Source organism: Podarcis vaucheri (assembly GCF_965113315.1).
Source record: "Podarcis vaucheri genome assembly, chromosome: 6".
Taxonomy (NCBI): domain Eukaryota; kingdom Metazoa; phylum Chordata; class Lepidosauria; order Squamata; family Lacertidae; genus Podarcis; species Podarcis vaucheri.
This window is the reverse complement of record NC_138764.1, coordinates 66,998,990-67,017,551: the sequence shown is the minus strand read 5'-3', so window position 1 is coordinate 67,017,551 and position 18,562 is coordinate 66,998,990. Positions and strand designations below refer to the sequence as shown.

Here is an 18,562-nt window from a genome sequence, read left to right as displayed (position 1 = left end):
GGTTGGTTTTCTTTTTCTTTTTTACAGGACACAAAAGAATAGTGAGGTACAGTTTCTACCCCTCCCATGATTGTGGATTTTGTTCTCTCCCTCAGCAACCCTCCCCAAACGCTTTTACCTGCTTAAACGGAGGTACCACTGTAGTAGCGTTCTTTGTTTACACACTGCAATACCACCGCATACCACAGGAGGGCATGAAGAACACAAACCGACTCAACTCCTCGCTTCATCAGAGGCTGTTTTATTTTCGATAGCTTCTCTTAACACAATTTTGTATCGCATGAACAGATTTCTTTAGGAGCTTTAAAAAAAAAAGCAAGCTGGAAGGTAGGTGGCATTTTCAAGAAAATGTCATAGGGTTGAAACAGTAGTAAAAATAAATTACCAGCATGGCAAAAATGTTATTTACTTTACCACGTAAGCTTTTCACTAATTCCATTCTTTACAGACTGTACATGTTTTACAATTGACCCATTTCGAAAGAAAAAAAAAGCTACACACGTACAGATGATGCAGGCAACACAGTATACTAACCAAGGCACTGCCAGCAGTAGTCTGCGCTTCTTAAGGTAGGGCCTCCTCTAACTCCTCTCTCTAAGGCGTCTGCTCTGCCACCGCTGAAGTGGCTAAGCTTTCTCTCAAAATCCAAGCTCCATGGTGGTTCCCCCCCCCTTCTCCTCTTAATGCCCCTTAGCTATATATAATCTTTTAAAGAAACAAAACAAAAATAATGCCAGCCTGTTTCTGCAGGTGGCTTAGTCAGCAGCATTCACATAAATTGCATAAGAAGCCATGCCTTCTATTAAAAATGTTCAAGACATGCTGTTATGGGATGGGGGTGAGGGGAGCAGGGAAAGGAAGAGTGCCGTTATTGAAAAGCAGTTCTTTAAAAAAATAAAAATAAAACATGACATTATATATATTTATATATACTCAACATTCCTAGGGAGAAGTAGTCAGTGACTTACAAAGACTGTTTTCCTGTTCTTGTCTCTTGGTGATGGCGCAGGAGGCTGACATCCTGGGGTCCCTCCTCAGTGTGCCAGGCCAACAGTTTCAACAGCGCTTAGGAAGAGTTTTGAGTGCTTTCTCGCCTGGGTTCAATAGTTGCATGTGCTTATCTGGATCTGCGTCTTGCTTTCCTTGTGCTGTGCTAATACATCTTGTACAGCGGTATTAGAGACTGGGTAACTGTCTATGGGGGACGCTGTGGTGGTGGACTTCCTGAAGATAACTTTGGAGGTACCTGAGAGCTCTGTGCCCTTTCAGCTGCGGTGTAGAACCCCTGCACTCAGCCCTGAGAAAGAAACAAATCTTCCTTCCTTTGCCTTCCCAAAGACAGCTTTGCTCCGAACAACGTCATAGAGGGTAGCCAGGTTCTGAAAACGTAGATGTGGGCCTTCTGGTGTTACGAAACAGTTTTGCAATGCAAATGACATAGAGAATCAATTCCATTTTTTTAAGTGCTGGGAGATGAGCCCCAAATTGGCTCATTAGCAGACCTGCACCCTGGTCCCAGTTCCTACTGGGTAAGAGGAAACTGTATACTGGAAGGAAGGGCTCTAAGTTGAAAATATTAGGCTGGAAGCATAAACAAGAAAACAACCCTGAAGTGTTGCCAAAACAAAAAATAAAACTGACCTTATTTTCCTGTGTGAAAATATAAACTCTTTTGCTCAAAGGCCAAAGCACTCTAAAGCTCATCAAAACCTGCTCTACTTCTACAGATTTCTTGACATCTCGTTCATTCATTCTGTTCATTCTGTGCAAGTCCGTTTGGCATCCTCTACAGTGTCCACATGTACCAGAGCAATAACCCTCCCATGTGATTAAATTACTACAGAGAACACGTTCAACTCACTTCTGCCACACATACATAAATCCACGTGGAAAGGTACTCGGATGGCAGGAGAAGAAAAGAAGGTAGTACAATTGAAGACAAGGCATCTTCCACTGCTTGTGTGAACTACTAGCTCATCCTTAAGCTAGCCTCAAAGAGGAAAGATTTCAAAACTAGTTTGTAGGGTCAAACTCACACTGAAATACATTGAGAAGGGGAGGGGTGGCTATACCTTAAGCAACCCAATTCCTTGGATATTCGGCATTCACTGCAAAGTTTCCTGTCTATTCTGTTCTGTACAAGCAGGGGAGATGGGCAGAAGCAGTGTTCATTTTTGGTTTCTAGAGGGTCAGTGGATTGGAACATTTAATTTCCTGTTCTATAGTTGCCAGTTCTGAGCACACACCATGGACTACAACCAATTGAAAAAGTGTCCTGAGGAAAAAAAGGTTTTGGTTGGGTGGGGTTTCTCTCCATTCTTAAATAATATATAATTTTTTGAAATTTAGTTTATCCCTAGCCACACTTCCAAGTTCAGGTTATCCAGGCTTCCCATTTGCTTCTTTCAAGGCCTCATGCAGTCTTTGTTTAAACCTGTCATACTTTTTCTGCACTTGCTGGATTTTCTCTTTTTCTTCCCTTTCTAGTATCACCAGGAAATTCTGTAGCTCTGGAATAGAGAAGTCATCCCACTGTGGAGAAAAAGCACACACACACAAACAAACTTTAGATTGGCAGACAGAAAATACACATTATTCCAAGTCTGTGGGTAGATGCTAGATGTGACCTGACTAACTGACATGATTTTCTGCAGGAAAAACCCACAAAATAACTCATCCTCCCCAGTCTTTCATTTTACCTCATTTGCTACACTGAAACCTTCAGGCCCAGAAAGTAGAAGCCTCCCACAGGAAAAATTACAGTCCCTGTATAATTTTCCCAACTTGGCTTTCCACCACAAAAAAGAGTTCCAATGTGCTTAAGGGGTGGCTTTCTAGAATAGAGTTTGCTAGGTTTTATCGATCGCCCTTTAATTCAATAGTTGCAGTTCAGAAAGGTTCAGACAGTGGCCCAGTTCATGCAATCAATTCCTCACTTAATAAGCCACGCTATGCGCTAACTGCTTGTGGGTGCTCAGGACTCTTGCTTCTCTCTTCGTGTAGTTTAATATCCTGGCTTCCTTATAAGACATTAATCATACATGTGAGCCCTGAAATGATGGTTAAGAGCTGAATCCTGGCTTGTTTTGCTGCTCCCTTGCAGGGAGGATCGATGGGGCTGTGTGGAGGTGAACAGCACTTGTTCATATCCTGACTTACTAAGCCAGGTGGTGGTATAAAATAAAAAATCCAGGTGCCCAAACTTTGCAATTTCGTGCAGTTCAAAGGGTGAATTCTCCAAAGATTTTTTTCAAAGAAATAAAACCCATGTTCAAAGAATGGGTTGGGGAATAATTCTGTAAGCACAGCAGTTCAAGGCAAAAATCCCAAGCGATGGTTGTTTCCCTTTCAAAGACACCACCCAATCCACTTTTCAGCTTTGGAGTATTAAAAGTTGTTTGGGGCTTCAGTGACAGCATGTTTTGAACTAGAGACACGACAAAATAAAGTAAAAAAGAAGCAATGTATATATGCACCCCTTTAAATCACAGTCACCATCCAGAGATTGAGTGAAATGTTTAATTACATGAGATTCTTGAGATATTATGACCCTAAGAAAAAACCCATTCTGTGCATGAATTTCAACATTTTGTATTACCAATGTGCTCTGTAAGAGCTGGGTCTACAGAACATGATGCCCGCAGGTAGAAATGGGGAACCTGTGGGCCTTGAGATAAACATTGCCTGATCATTGTCTGGCTGGCCGGGACTGATGGGAGTTGGGACTCCCAACAACAGCCACAGCTTCCCCATTCTTGCCATAAGAGGAAGAATAAAGAGAGAAGGTAACTCTTTAAGGTGTTGAAGACCTGGGGCTTCCAGTCAGATCAGGTTTCTAAGCAAATGTACTTTACGGGGAATCCTTGCTCCTCTAAGAACTTCCATTTTGCCAGCAAACTGTATTTTGAAAAGCAGCTTATGGCAGAGTTCTGGAAGGCATGCCTATTCTTAATTTTGAAGTTGTTTCTCGTGCTCAACAGAAAAAGGAGATAGTGTAATTCCATACTTTAGCTCAGTCCTCTAGTTTAAAAACACAGTGGAATTACCCGTTTGCTATATTGCTGTCTCTGTGCATCCAGATGATGTGAGGGTAGGGTGAGAGTGGAGAAAGCATGTATTTAGGTAATCCATGGATGCAAATGACTAATCTGCAATATTGCACCAAGCTCATCTACCTTTTGAAGATTTACCATATGCTCCCTGTTCCAAAACTTTTAAAACAAGCATTTTAAGGATTATGGCTCAGAACTCTGCAAAGAGGCTGACTTGTTACAGGTACAGTCAAACTTTAAAGAAAGCCAAGTGTAAACAATAAAGAAAGGGGGAATCAAATGTAGCCTTAAAAGACTGCTGGCTCAAGGAGCCTTTTATTTGCCTCTATTCCTTCCATCTTCAAATGCTGGCACTGAATAATCCGTATCGTCAGTAACAAAGAAGGGCAACCACAAGAGCAGGAAGTGTGCTTTTTCCACCCACTGCAAATGGCTGCTTGTGCGATGTGACTGCCTGCTTTCTGAGAGCAGAACGTGTTTGTGCAGGTTCGAAAGGCAAGCAGCTTCCAGACTTACCTCAACTTCCCCTGTTTCGTTTTCCTTCAACACAAAACTGAGAATGTCTGTGTCAGGGCCTGCAAGTAGCCGGAGGTACAAAGGGTACTCTGTTACCGAGAGCTTCTGGGATAGAACTGCAGAGGGGACAAAAACATGAGAGAATCACCTGAGGCCTTTGAAAAGGAGGGCACATATTTCAGCTATAAAAAAGCCCTCCCACACCTCTCCATGTTGTGAAGGCCCACAGAATGTCAAGGAGAGGACAGAAAGAAAGAAAAAAGGCTACAGCATCCAAGTGATGTTTTGTGGTTCTTTCCCTCCCTTTCCCAAAGGAGTGGCTAGCTGTGAACCACTACAGTATTTCATAAACATTTGTTTTAAATTCTCCAGAACTGAGTGTTAGCGCCAGCCATTTACAGTATATCCCTCAAGGAAATCTGTAATAGGGCAGATTAGTAACACTTCCAGTTGGCTCCAAGACAAACTACAAGCATCCAGTTGTATCCATTTGAGTCATAATTTCTCCATAGCCTTCTACTACAACTACCTGGGACCATTCTGTAAAAGCGGGGGACGGGACGGGACAGTAATCTTAAGCACAAATGGGGCTTACAGAGCAACCTTCACCAGACTCTCCTCCAGATAATTTAGACTACACAGCTCAATGGTTGGGGTAGTGGAAGTTGCAGCCCATAACACCTGGATCTCACCAGATCTGGGGAGGCATCTCTGGACTTTACCATTATAAACATAAACAGTTTTGAAACAAAGAGCTAGAAACAGGCTAGCATCGTCTTCATCATTTTATTTGTATGCCGCCTACCCACAGTTAAAACTATGCTTAAGGCAGCTTACAACATAAAAAGATTTACAGAATTACAAACATAACAAATGTAGCTGCCCAGAGTGGCTGGGGAAGCCCAGCCAGATGGGCGGGGTATAAATAATAAATTATTATAGCTATAAACAAGAAATGAAACACATGAATGAGTGCACAACCAAACTGAACAACTTCCATATAAAGCATATGATTTAAAGATACAATTTTTTTTAGTATCAACTGCAGCAACAAAAAAACTCCTAAACAAACCCCAACTCAAGAAACTGTTCAGCAGCCTCAGCTTTTGTTGCTGGAGTGGGATAAGGTGGAGAGCAAGACACAGCCAAGAAGCAAGCAGCTCTTCTTTGAAGCCTGATCACTTTATTGTTATTACTGTCTCAAAAGGGAACACTATCTCACCTTGACCATCTTTCTGCATCTGCTTGAAAAGTGCAAATTTCTGTGGGTTGTCCACCACCATAAATTTCTTCAGAAGTCCTTGGATCACCTCACTCACGGTGGTGCTGCTGCTGATGTGCAACTGTTTGATGGCATCCAGTGGCAGGTAGAAGGATGTTCTCTTCTCTGTCATGTTGGCCATGTTGACCTCCTTGAGGGCATCATAGATGGACTGCGGCCTGATCCCTGCTGGCACCGTCACAGGCCGGCGAAGTTTCAGGTGAACTTTGATGAAGCCTGTGTAAGTGCCGTCATCATTCTGATGGAATTAAAATGAAGGTTGAAAAGATGTTAAAAAGCAGGGTTGGTGGCATTTATTTTGTTTGCTGAATTTTTTGAAATATGGGACACAGGAATTATTTCCATAAAAGCTAACATAAAGCTTTCAGAGCCATTCACTGACTATTGACAGAAACAACTGAATGGGATGGGGAAAACCTTCAGTACTGATGGGCTGAGCTAGTGCAGTTGCTTTGAATTCTCACTTCCCTCAGGCAAAAGCACACATAGGCGGTGTTTGCATGTAACTCCAAACCATGGTTTAGTGTTAAGTTGACAACCCTGGTTTAAGTCCAAGTGAAAAATTGGGCTCTCCTCTGCCTGTACAGCTGGGAAGAGGAGTTTGTCAGAGATGAGTTTTCTTTTAAAGGATGTTGGCTTAGTGTTACATGTGAAACAGGGAACCTGGTTTAAAACAAAATGTTAGTTTAATAAGCTCTTTTCTAAGCTTTTTGACGCTATGAAACCTACAAGAAATTTAGCATTATGTGCAAATGAGGACAGACTCTAGCTTGAGGAGAAGGGTACATGTAGGGTCTAGAGACCAGAGGAGCATGAAAGAACTGAGACAAATGGAGTGAACCAAGGAGTACAGAAGGGTTGGGGAGCCTATGAACTTTCAGGTGCTGCTGACCTACAATTCCCATCATCCCGGGGGAGCCACAGTTTCTCCCCAACCCTGGAATATCGGGTTATTAAGCCTTCTGACTTTATTCTCTTAAATTCTGCCACTTATGGCTTGTATCAGTCCTGCAGTCTTGTGACCTGACAAATATTATGGAGCAACAAGGGCCAGAAAACAGGATGGTAAGCGACAAGAGTGAGCATCACTTACTGACTTGCACTAGCAATGACTCCTAGTCATTCTCTGGGGGCATTCTAAGCCACAAGCACAGCTTAGCAAGGCAAAGTCATTGCTGAAAGACTCACAGGCCAACATGAGTTGGGTGAAAAAGCCATCGCCTTCCTTTGTCTGAATTCTGAATGGGCCTTCTCTTTGTGTATCTGCAGAGTTTAGGCTGTTGTTTCTCCAGATGAGAACATAACCAAGAATACCAACTGAAAGCAAATTATCAAAGGTCCTGGTACCTTGGATGGTACATTTCCTGTGATGGAAAAAAATGAACACTTCTGCTTCCATATGGGCATGAGATCTGGGGCAGCTGCTGAACCACAGTGGGAGGTGGCTGGTTGTGTTAATCTTGACTCATCTGGGCTAGAACAATAGAGCTATTTGTGGAAAATCATTTGCTGTAGTGGCTACAGAATGCTTCAGTTGAAGATTCAAAATTAGCTACAGAACAGTTTTGCCCAGCTGCTATATGGCTCACACCAATTACACCGCAGGTTCACAAAATAAGCTCTGAAGGAGTTCTGCTGATGGGGAGATCTACCCAAATCCTGTATTCAAAGAGTGTCTGTCCTTTGGACTTGCTGCTTAAAAGAGGCACTTCAAGTTATTTTCCTTACCAGAAGACCTGTGCACAATTACTAGAGCCAATGGTGAAATCCCATGCTGCCCATCCGTTAATGAAAGAGACTTCCCTTTCTCTCTCCCAACCCCACTGCAGACTCCACCCATGGAGGCAACCACATCAGGTGGCAAGGTCCACAGGGGCAGCAGATCCAGCCTCCAAGGAATGCATTGCCTGTTGCTGCCACTGTAGTGGCACCAATCGCCGTGGCATGCTCCTTGGAGACCAGCTCTGCCATCTCCTCAGCAGCCCCTTCCCCATGCTGCATCTACAGGGGCCTCCTGCTGATTTGGAGGCACTGCTGGCCTCCCACCCTTGTTCCCAATGTAGATATTTATTCCTCCCCTGTTCCTGATGTAGATCTTCCCTTACCCCATCTTCCCTGGCCCAGGGGGTGGGAATGATGACACCACTTTGTGGTTCAGCTCAGGGGCCAAAATGCCTTGGGCTGGCCCCAACTCCTATGCACCCTCAAAAATCTGCTCCAGAAGTTGTTTTGATATGAAAGATGGTCAACCAAAAGACTGAACAGATTGATGGCAGCAGCTGTACTGCTCAGGATGTTATATATCCGTTTGGCTGGGATGTTATGTCAGCTTTGCTATATTGATCAGTTCCGGTAAGCACAGCAGCATCCATGAAGTAATGTCCAATCTAAACGCAATCATGCACATCGACCAACACGGTGTGAAAGGAATTGACACAGACTGGAGCTCAAGCACTCTACCTCTGAAAAGCAGAGTTGTGATAAGCGTGAACGCTGCTTCTTTTTTCCATTTACTCCTTGCGAAGCCCTGGTCCATTCTTAATGAACTTATTGATTATGAATCATTGAGCTATGCTGTACTCTCATAATAAGACTACCCAAAAGATACGGACGGATCGAGGTAAAAATCAATACTTTTTATATTTTGTCTTTGTGGTCAGCTCTATAAAGCATCAGCTGTGGATGAGTTCCTCCCCACATATCGTGGCCACCCCAGTTGGGGAAATGGCAACTCTCAGAAGTCAGGGTTTCATTTGTTGTATGTGTTATTGGTGGACAAAAAAAGTGTACATTTCCCCAATGAGTACAAGGGGCATGAGGTAGAGATTGGTTCACCTTTGAACTTAGGAACACCTCCACTACAATTGCCACGGGGGGGGGGGGGAGAAGACCAGCTTCAGTATACTGTTTTGTAGCTTGCATGACAAGAGCCTACACTACTATCCTAAAAGTAACAAGTAATACAGAAAATGCCGTACATACCAGCTTCATCAGCAAGCAGTTGTTGACTTTTGAGTTGTAATTGTCAATCTTCTCCTTCAACTCTTGGACAGTAGGAGCTTTAGGTTTTTCTTCTTTTTCTTCCACTGGTTTTGTTACATTCTAGAACACCAACAAAACAGAACACTTCTGTTGGCTCATGCAGCTTTTGACATGATCCTATGACATCCCGCTTCATTTTGTATGTTTTATTCTTATTTATTGCTTTTTAAAATTAAATTTATATCCTGCCCACCCTCCCAAAGGAACCCAGGATGGCAAGCAATAAAGCAATATTACACCTTAAACACAATCCCAATATAGATGCAGATTGTTCTTACATGCCTACACATTATTTATCACCATCACACAGTAGTAGCAGCAGCTTTTCTAGTAGCAACAATCATTTCTAAAATGCCCAAGTTTTGTTAAGTTCAACAAACAGGTTAAAAGTAAGGTATGTACATGAATGGGAAATCCTTCCCCAGGTGCTAACCAAAAGGAAGACCATGAGGGGAGAGAATGACCTTGGCTGTTAGGGCTGGGTGTGTTCACTGTACAAAATCCCTTCCAATTTCTCTACCAATGGAATAAACACAGTTCAGTACTTAAATCATGTTAAGTTGGCTGATCGGTTGTTGTTTTTTGCAGAATTTTGAAAGGAGGGGCAAAGGATGTTGCCATACAAGCTCTTAAACAAACAGAAACACATCTATATGTAGTTACCCAATGAACATACTGGCCTCCCGCCCCCCATCAGAACTTTCTATGACATATAATGCATTGCAATTTTTGTTAGAAAAGTGGTCCAGAGTGCAGAAATGCCTTCTGAGCTTCCACCTCTATTGGGGCACCTGCAGAGGACATCACAGCATGTGATATATTCCCAAAGCGGTTGGAGAAGCAGCACACCATTCCCTCAGCATAGTGTTCAGCATCTTTCATGGAGGACATGCCAATCAATGTCAATTAGTCATTATAGCTAAGTGGAGCCTCCACATCCTGACTCTATGTATCACTGGATACCAGATGCTGATAAACAACAGTGGGACAGGGCTCCCCAAAGACATCTTCTGATGAACACCCGGTTATTCTGGTGGGACTCTCCTGAACAGTTAAACAGAATGGTGTGTGACATTCTGGTTTCATCTAGCCTGTAAGAACCATTATCCCACTGAGCCATTTACTGTGACAATATAAGTCTTAAACGATACATGAGAGGTTGCTATTTGAGCAGTCAATGATAACAGCAGAATCGTCGTTGCAGATCTGATAAGTGGACATTTCAGTGATGCATTGGTTCAACCTGCTCTGGGATCTTGCCTATTCCCCAAATGGGAAAAGCAGAAAACCAACATAGATGTTGCTCATAGCCTTTTTCAGAGGCCCCTAGGTGATTACTGCCCAGCACACTTTTCTTGTACATTTTACACTGTTAAATGTATCTATCTCTGGCACAGGAGGACTTAGCAGACCTGCTTAGCAGCACAAATACACTCCAGAGGGCTTGTAGGACTTGTTCCATGTGTATAATTCTCAACAGAAGCGCCCCCCCCCCCCGAGTGGGTGGGAGATGCAAGGGGAAGGGAACTGGCAGTGTTCAAGGCAGAAAGGGTACCAGCCTGTTTTAACTGGAAAAGACCAAAATAAGAACCAATGAAATGCATTAGAGTAGCCAAGTATGCTAATTTACAGAGTCTTCAATTGAGTTTGGTTGCTGAGTTTGGTTTAATGATAAAGAACACAAGAAAGGAGAGCAGGTGCTCCGAAGGTCCCCTTCACTAGTTAACACCTAGACAGCAGGTGAAGAATGATGCAGGTCACCTACACTTCACATTATGGTGAGCTGCATTTTATTTCTATTCAAGTTACAATGATAGCATCTAAATTTGCTTGCATATATACAAATCTGCACATTATGCAAGTCAGTGTCCTCCTTTTTTGGTGATATCATTCCTATGGGGTGATGCCTAAGTTGCCACCTGAGCTTGCATAGGGGAAATATATTCCCCAGAGGTGAGTAAAGCACATAGTAAGTTTTTTTAAAAGGAGATACGTCACTGCATTTGATGTAGAGACAGCATTGCTAAGACTTCTCAAGCAACGCCATATAGAACGCAGCCTTTCACACACTAAATGAGAGTCCCCACTGTCAATGATGGAAGCCACAGAAGTATTCGTTACAGAATGTGGGTAGTGTTGGGCAAGGCGAGCGCAATAAGCTTTGCTGCCTGTGCCAAAAGACATGATGGCATGTCCACACCGATTCTGTGTACAGAAGCTGACAGAATTGGCAGTAGAATTTTACTTCAATGGTGCTGATGGGATGGTACATGGACAGCAGGCAAGTTTAGGGGTGGAAGACAGGCCATTGGGCACACACAGCTCTGTCTTCCAAAGAGGGGAATAACCAAGGGGCTGCCAATATTGCCATGCAGCATCTACCACCTGAGGAGGATGTCTCATTCTGCCTAATGATAGGGCTGGCCCTGTAGTTGGGTAGAGAACACACTCTATTTGGATTTCAGCACAGATTCTTAGAACTGTGAGCCAAACTACTAGAGTAAAGACAAGTCTATTAGTTTTTACTACAGAAACCCTTCTTAAGCTTGTGGCCACGGGCATCTCCGAACTCTGGATGAGGTAGTAATTTTGTGCTTTGTTTCATTTGGTTTGCAGGACTGATGAGCACTGCAGAAATCAAGAGCCTTCATTTCACAGAAGGATTGATAATTTTTATCACCATGCAATTTATCAGAGAAATTGCGGATAGCCATTTCTCCTGGCAGTGATAGTGCTTTTGGATGGGAGGCAAAACAAACCCGCTAACCTCAGTCTACACAGGAAGTATGCTCATCGTAGCTGCTGCAAACAGTCTAGCACAAGAGTAGTTGATGTGGTGCCCTCCAAGTGCCGCTCAACTACAATCCCCACACTCCCTGATCTTTAGGCCATGCTGTTGGAACTGGTGGGCACTGGAGTCCAACAACATCTAGAGGGCAAAACATTGGCCACCACTTGTCTAAGTGTAATCACTGTAGATAGCAGAGCAACTGTGGTACAAAGAAATAATATTATTGATACCTAGTTGATTCCTCTGCATAAAATGTACAATACCATTTTATAGTTTAATTGTTGTTAGCTGCCCTGGTGAACACTAGAAGAGCAGGTTATAATTTTTAGCTTAGCTTATCTTGTTTATTAAACAAACACATAAATGTTTTGTAAGATAATCACTGAGGAAAGCATAATTTGAAAGTACCCAAATATATTGTTCTGCTCCCAGTCAAGCCTAGGCTACCTGAAGCTAGAGATAATAACCACTGTGTTACTAGTTTGGAAGAAATTAATATACAGAGAAGTTCTAGGGTCATAAGTCAGTCAGTGGAAGACTAGAAAAAAACCTAATGATTCATGACTTTGCTCTAATTAGTGCAGCAATTTAAAAACCCTGTCCTACCTGCAAGTTCATTTTTGCAACACAAGATGCAACTGAAAGCCACAAGTAACTTTAAACTCTGCAGCAGTATTTAATATATGAATGTGCATTCTCCATGCAAATAATACATGTACAAATCTCCCTGCCAACTGCAAAAATTGCAGGAAGTATTAACAGCCTGCATGCTTCCTAACCAATCACTTTTCTCACAGTCACAAAAGGAATTAGATCAATGAATGTGCAGCCTGAATGAGCAATTACTGCATGCAGGAATCACACAGAGAGGCAAAGGCTCTTCTCTCTCATTTCAATGTATTTTTAAAGGAAGCCAAATCAGAACATAGGGGAGGATTCCCAAGTGGGGCCTTATGCAAATGTACCCATTAATTTTTAGATGCAATCAAACACACCAGTAATCAAGACCTGTCACAGACAGGGACACTTCCAGGACACCAAAGAGAAATGCAATTAGGAGTTTTGGAGAATTTAGAAGGGAAATAAACAACTTTAGATACACAGTAGGGATATGGAGGCGATGGAACTGCAGGTGCTAAATAATCAAACTATTAATGCATTTGATTTTTCCATCAATACTGGGGACAATGGCAGTCCATGAGGGTAAGTGGCCCAGCCTTACCTCCTCCATTGAAATCAATAAACTCACACTGACCTACATGAGCTGGAGTGTAACCAACATAACCTGTTGAAAAACTGAGGCAAAGGAGGGGAGAATGATTATCAAATCCTTTTAATGTCAGAGGCCTCAGCATGGGAAGCAACCCTGCCACGGGGGCCACCGACAGTAAGGACAGTTCCTAACAACCCTTCCCTGGGGGGCCCCACTAGGGGGCGCATTGGAAGATGGCCGACAATACCATCTCTCCGACCCACACGGGGTAATTAAGAAGCTGTTATGGGAGTAGGCAGCCTCCCTTGTTGCCCCAAGGAAATGGGGAACACTGCCCTTGCCTGCTGTGCCCATAAATCACCCCCTAATTCAAAAGAAGGGGGTGAGGGCCCTAGGCAGAATGCCCCCGTGTGGTCCTCGGCTCTCCTGGACGCTGTCTCTGATCGCGCACTAACTGCAGCAATTTGGAATAATTAATTACAAAAGAAGCAAATGCACGTATTTCAAGTGAAGAAGGGGAATGAAGTCTGCTAATTTAAGTGACCTCTGCAAAAGACGACGACGGGTTGGAGAAACAGGAATATTTTACGATGAAGATACACCAAAGGCTGGGTATGTTGACAACGGGACTGAATGGGGGAGACACCTTTTTTACTTTCCTTCTATGTGATTTACAAGAACCCCTCCTCATTAGAATCGTCGGTTGAACTGACCCAAGCAGAATGATTAAGGTCTGTGTGGAGATAAACTTTAACCAAAAGTATGCTTTATGGAGATCGAGAAGCAATAAGATCTTCTGGAATGGCGCAGCAATTAATTCGGAGTCACCATCTTGCCAAAGGATTTATAGCCGAGAGAAGGAACGGACTTGTTTTCAGACTGCATTCCTGGTGAATCTCCTCAGAGGCTTTGAGAAAGGAGGCAGACTGGTGAAGATTAATGACGCTAAGACTGTTTTGATGTATGGAAGTGATGTTACATGGAAAACGTCTGGATGTGGCTACTGGATAAAAAATAATAATATCCACGCAGGATTACAAACTGTCTAACCAGCTTGTGGAGACTATCAGAGGTCACAAAGAGAAAGGAAAAATATATGAAAATAACAACAAGAGATGTGGAAAAACAAGAAGAAAGGACTGGATAGTACTGTGAACATCATAAGGTTAGATTTGTGGACATTAAAACAGCAGTAAGAAGCAAGAAGTTGATTGGATCCCCTTCAGAACTTGAAATATGGGTACCCCCAACAAAAATTTAAAATTCGGCTGTGTAATTTGGAATTTATGTAATTTGGTTTGATTTGATGTGATTGGTTGGTTAATAAAAAAAATTCTTAAAAAAACACAACAACCCTTCCCTGTGGGGATGCTGAATTGGACAGGGCATAGACTACCAACCCATGCTCAGCCAATGAAAACTCCCAGCAGCAGTGTGAGTGCCCAACCATCGTGTCATGGATTCCATTCTGGGGCTTGGAAAGAAAAACACAGCTTGCCAGAGGAGGAGCACATAGCCGTGGGAGAAGGTAAGCAGATGGGTTTTATCTTTAATAGATTGCAGAATGGTTTCCTTGGACCTTTCTGGACTAGAACTCCCATATTTCCTGATCATTAGCATGCTGGGTGGGGCTGAGTTTGAGTCCAGCAACACTGGAAGGGTCACAGGTTAGCATCCCTGCTCTACAGTTACAGGACTGCTTTACACTGACTGGGAGCGATTCACCAGGGTTTCACTCTGGTGTCTTTTCCAGACTCACCTGGATATGTGGCAGATTTAAACCGGGACTTTCTGCAGAGAAAGTAGGTCCAAAAACCAAAAAAGCATCAAAGAAACCAAAGCAATAACTTGTCTATGCCACTGTCAAATAAAAGCAACTTGATTTTTGTGGATAATTGTCTTAATAACTCTCTGACTTCTCTCTGCCAACACAGTCGCTAGGCTATCACCTGGGTTAATTAAAGGTATTTATAAGTCTATCATTCCCAGAGTATGTTCTTTATTGGGTTTAGAACTAATTAATTCATAATCTCACAACTATAGGTTTCTTTATAAAAACAGCTTTGAGTTTAAAACAACAACAACACACATCAGTTCTTTATACCAGTCTAGTGGGCAGCCATATGGACCTGGTGTTTTTCCCTGTTGCATGTCCTTAATAGTAAATTCGGCTTCTTACTCTTGCAACCATGCTGGAAATTCAGGTTTTGCTTCTACTCTGGAGAGGTAGCTGTGCTGTCCAGAGCAGGAGAAACAACAAAAAGGCCTGTGGTATCTTAAAGACTAAACAGGTTTATTATGGAATAAATTTCCTGGACTAAAATCCACTCTAGTCCATGAAAGCTTATGCCATAATGAAGCTATTAACTTTTATGTTGCCACAAGCATCTTAACTGGCTCTTGGTTTGTTTGTTTTTAAATAGACTATACAAAACTGATGTTCACACACCACTGCTTCAGGAGCAGCAATGGGAAACTTGTCCTCTGTTGCTGGATTACAACTTCCATTGTTCTTAATGGCTGTCCATGGTGGCTGAAGTTGGAGTCCAACAACATGCGGAGGGTCACAGGTTCCCTATTCCTATGTTTCCCAAATCTGGGTCTTCAGCTCTTTTTGGACTACAGTTCCCACCATCCCTGACCACTGGTCCTGCTAGTTAGGGATGGTGGGATTTGTATTCCAGAAACAGATGGCGATCTAAATTTGGGAAATCTAGAGAGTAGGACAAATCCAAGAAAGATTGCAAAAAAGGTGCACATTTTAAACTCCTAACCCTCCTCTCAGTAATAAAATATTATTTTGCAGATGGAAATCTGGGACAGAAGAAAACGCAAATTGCCCCAGTGCCCAAAGAACTGGAAGATGAACAGGAAAGGCTCACAATCTCCTGGGTCCCAGTACAGAGCCTTATCAATTGCTCTATCATTCTTATGAGCAAACACTAAGAGAGAGGGAACACTACATCCTACTATGAGGTGAGATTTACAGAAACACCTTAAACTATGACCCCTTTGCATGTGGCTGCTCAAAGCAAACAGAAACATACCCACAGGGACATGATGATAAGGAGACAGGCATAAAATTGTATCAAGGTGTGTGCATCTGAATGTCATTGCGTTCAAAGCGAAGTCTACTTCCTCTTCACCTTCACTACAATGTCAGCCATGCTGTAAGAATATAAGATTGTGTTATGCCCCACACTGTTGATGGATTCTTCTAGTGAAATAAATTTCTTGAGAGACCAAGCTCCTAAAATTGCAAACAGATGAATGTTTGACGTTGTCTGTAATCTGATTGCCCCTTTTGCTATAGGTAGAAGATCCAAACCCCAGTGCTACAGATGTCACCTCAAAAGAAACCCTGCTCATAAAAAGCAACAAAGCCAAGGAACTGCAGGATGAATGCTTTATTCTTAGAAAGGGCAATGACCTATTATTAAAAGACCATCCCAGTCCCGGAGCTCATAAGACTAAGAGTCGGCAAGCTGTAGATAATACAGGAATGCCTCAAGATAAAGATGATATTTCTTTCAAATTGGAACCATGGAAAGGACCAGTTTTACAGCAGTGATTGGCATACTGCAGCTCACTTTTCATGGGTGAAAGAATAGAAAAGCTTCATCTCTAGTATAGATCTTAATGGTTCAAATACATTAGCAATCGTAGCAGTCCTCGTACAGTTACAGTAGTTTTTACAGTACTGATTCCAGAGAAAAAGGAAACCAAAATGAGCAGTTCTGTTGAACTGAATTCTGCTGGTGTGTTTAAGTTTTTTAGTTACCCAGAATCCTCCATGAGGCATGATGCTAGACATGGTTGCCATCAATTTGATTTAATTAATTTTTATACTGAAATATTTTTAGATTGTGTGATTATTTGACTGTTTGATTATTTGATTGTTGTTAGCCGCCCTGAGCCCGGCTTCGGCTGGGGAGGGCGGGATATAAATAATTTTTTTTTTTATTATTATTATTATTGTTGTTGTTGTTGTTGTTGTTGTTGTTGTTGTTGTTGTTGTTGTTGTTGTTATTACCAGAACGGTTTACTGGGTGCATTAAATATAGCTCAAAAAAATTCTGCATCAGAAAAGCTCAGTTCTGTAACATGTGCAAATATTTATCTGTTTACTTTGAAAAGTGTGTTATGTTTCTGCTATTTACAGAAAAAGGGAAAGTCAAATTGGACTGCTTTAAAAGAGGAGTGGATAATTCATGGAGGATAAGACTGTCAACGGATAGCATTGGAGGCAGTGTGCTTCTGAAATACCAGTTGCTGGAAATCATGAGGCGGGAGAGTGCTCTTGTCCTTGGGTCTTGTTGCAGGTTTCCCACTAAGAGGCCACTGTGAGAACAGGATGCTGGACTAAGATGCGCCATTGGCCTCATGCAGCAGGTTCTCCTTATGCTATTATGCCACAGCACTGATGCCATGCTCCATATGCACTGGAAAGACTGTCAAGCTTCTTGAAATTTCACAGCTTTCTTAGGATTGGGAAATTGATTTTGGGGGTGAATTCTTCAGAATATGAAATTGTGCTCCTAGTACCAAATGCCACCCTTGCACAGTGCAATCACAGAACTTACACAACCCGGAATGTTTTTGTATTTCTTATTTTCTAGCATCAGTATGCTAGTAGGTTGTTATACTGGTGAGCACATTAATCTTTAAAAGGGCAGCATGTTCTATAAATAACAGTATCACTTTGTTTCCAGTGACTGGACCTAGAGCTTCTAATATGTTCTATGCAGTCTATAGTGTTAATGAGCAGGCACAAGACGGGTGCTGATGACTGACCATTCTGTAGGCACAAAGATCCACAGCACCCCACCCTCAGCCAAACTGGACCCCCTGGACTGGTCCATGGGCTAGAGGTTTCCCACTACTCTGTTAAGAGTTTTGGTCTCATCTACTTCTTGTACACTTGGCACTTCACGGAAGTCCACAAAAACAGTCATCTGGCTTTTTAGCCAGGCTCCATTTATTCATTTTTTTCATCAACTCCCTCCCCATCAGATCCATTTCATACTTTCTCCATAGCACAGCACAAAGGACAGAAATCACTGCCTCTCCCTCAATCCCTCTGTGACTGCCAGAAGACTTGAGGGAGAGGTGGAGTCTTATCTCATTTGTACTGTTTGGAGAAGATAACTGCTGTTACTTAGCTTCTCCAAGTCACAGTGCAAATTTCCCTTTTGTCCCAATTTTGCTACTGGTAGAACAGGTTATGCGGGGGTTTTACGTGAGAAATAACTAGGTCTCTGGGCACACGCAAAGGTGGCTCTATCATACCCCCTTCAGCTTTCAGGTGGTTCGTAGTATTTGTCTTCAGGCGGGTCCACTTTGTGCATAGGGACTGTAGGGAAATGAGGACAAAGTACATGTGTAACTTACAAAGTATATTCATACAACAGAAGGAAAACAAATATAACTGCTTAGTCAAACGTGATGCTGGAAAACTAAGAACTGATATGGCACGCATCTTTCTACTGTGATTCAATGTGGCTTGTTATTTTGTGTTTAAATTAACATTTTAATTATCTTTACACAACATTGACAAATAAGACAGAAAGGAAGTCTGCAGAGATTGTATACGCTTCCTTAGTAGTATGTTTTAAACTTACAGCTCAGAACCTACATCAACAAACAGAAAAGTGCTAGTGGCAAGA

The 18,562-nt window shown here is 42.4% G+C and overlaps 1 protein-coding gene across 2 annotated transcripts in view; it reads right to left on the bottom strand.

Moving 5' to 3' along the window:
* Positions 1 to 225: 225 nt before the first annotated feature.
* RASSF5 (Ras association domain family member 5) overlaps positions 226 to 18,562 on the bottom strand; it is a 113,256-nt gene continuing 94,919 nt past the window's right edge. For both annotated transcript variants that reach the window (XM_082228361.1, XM_082228362.1), the window contains 4 exons: positions 8,833 to 8,952; positions 5,791 to 6,088; positions 4,569 to 4,684; positions 226 to 2,532 (listed from right to left, as the gene is read on the bottom strand). In XM_082228361.1, the coding sequence (XP_082084487.1) occupies positions 2,380 to 2,532; positions 4,569 to 4,684; positions 5,791 to 6,088; positions 8,833 to 8,952 (687 nt within the window). In that variant the 3' untranslated portion in view covers positions 226 to 2,379. The remainder of the gene's footprint in view (positions 2,533 to 4,568; positions 4,685 to 5,790; positions 6,089 to 8,832; positions 8,953 to 18,562) is intronic.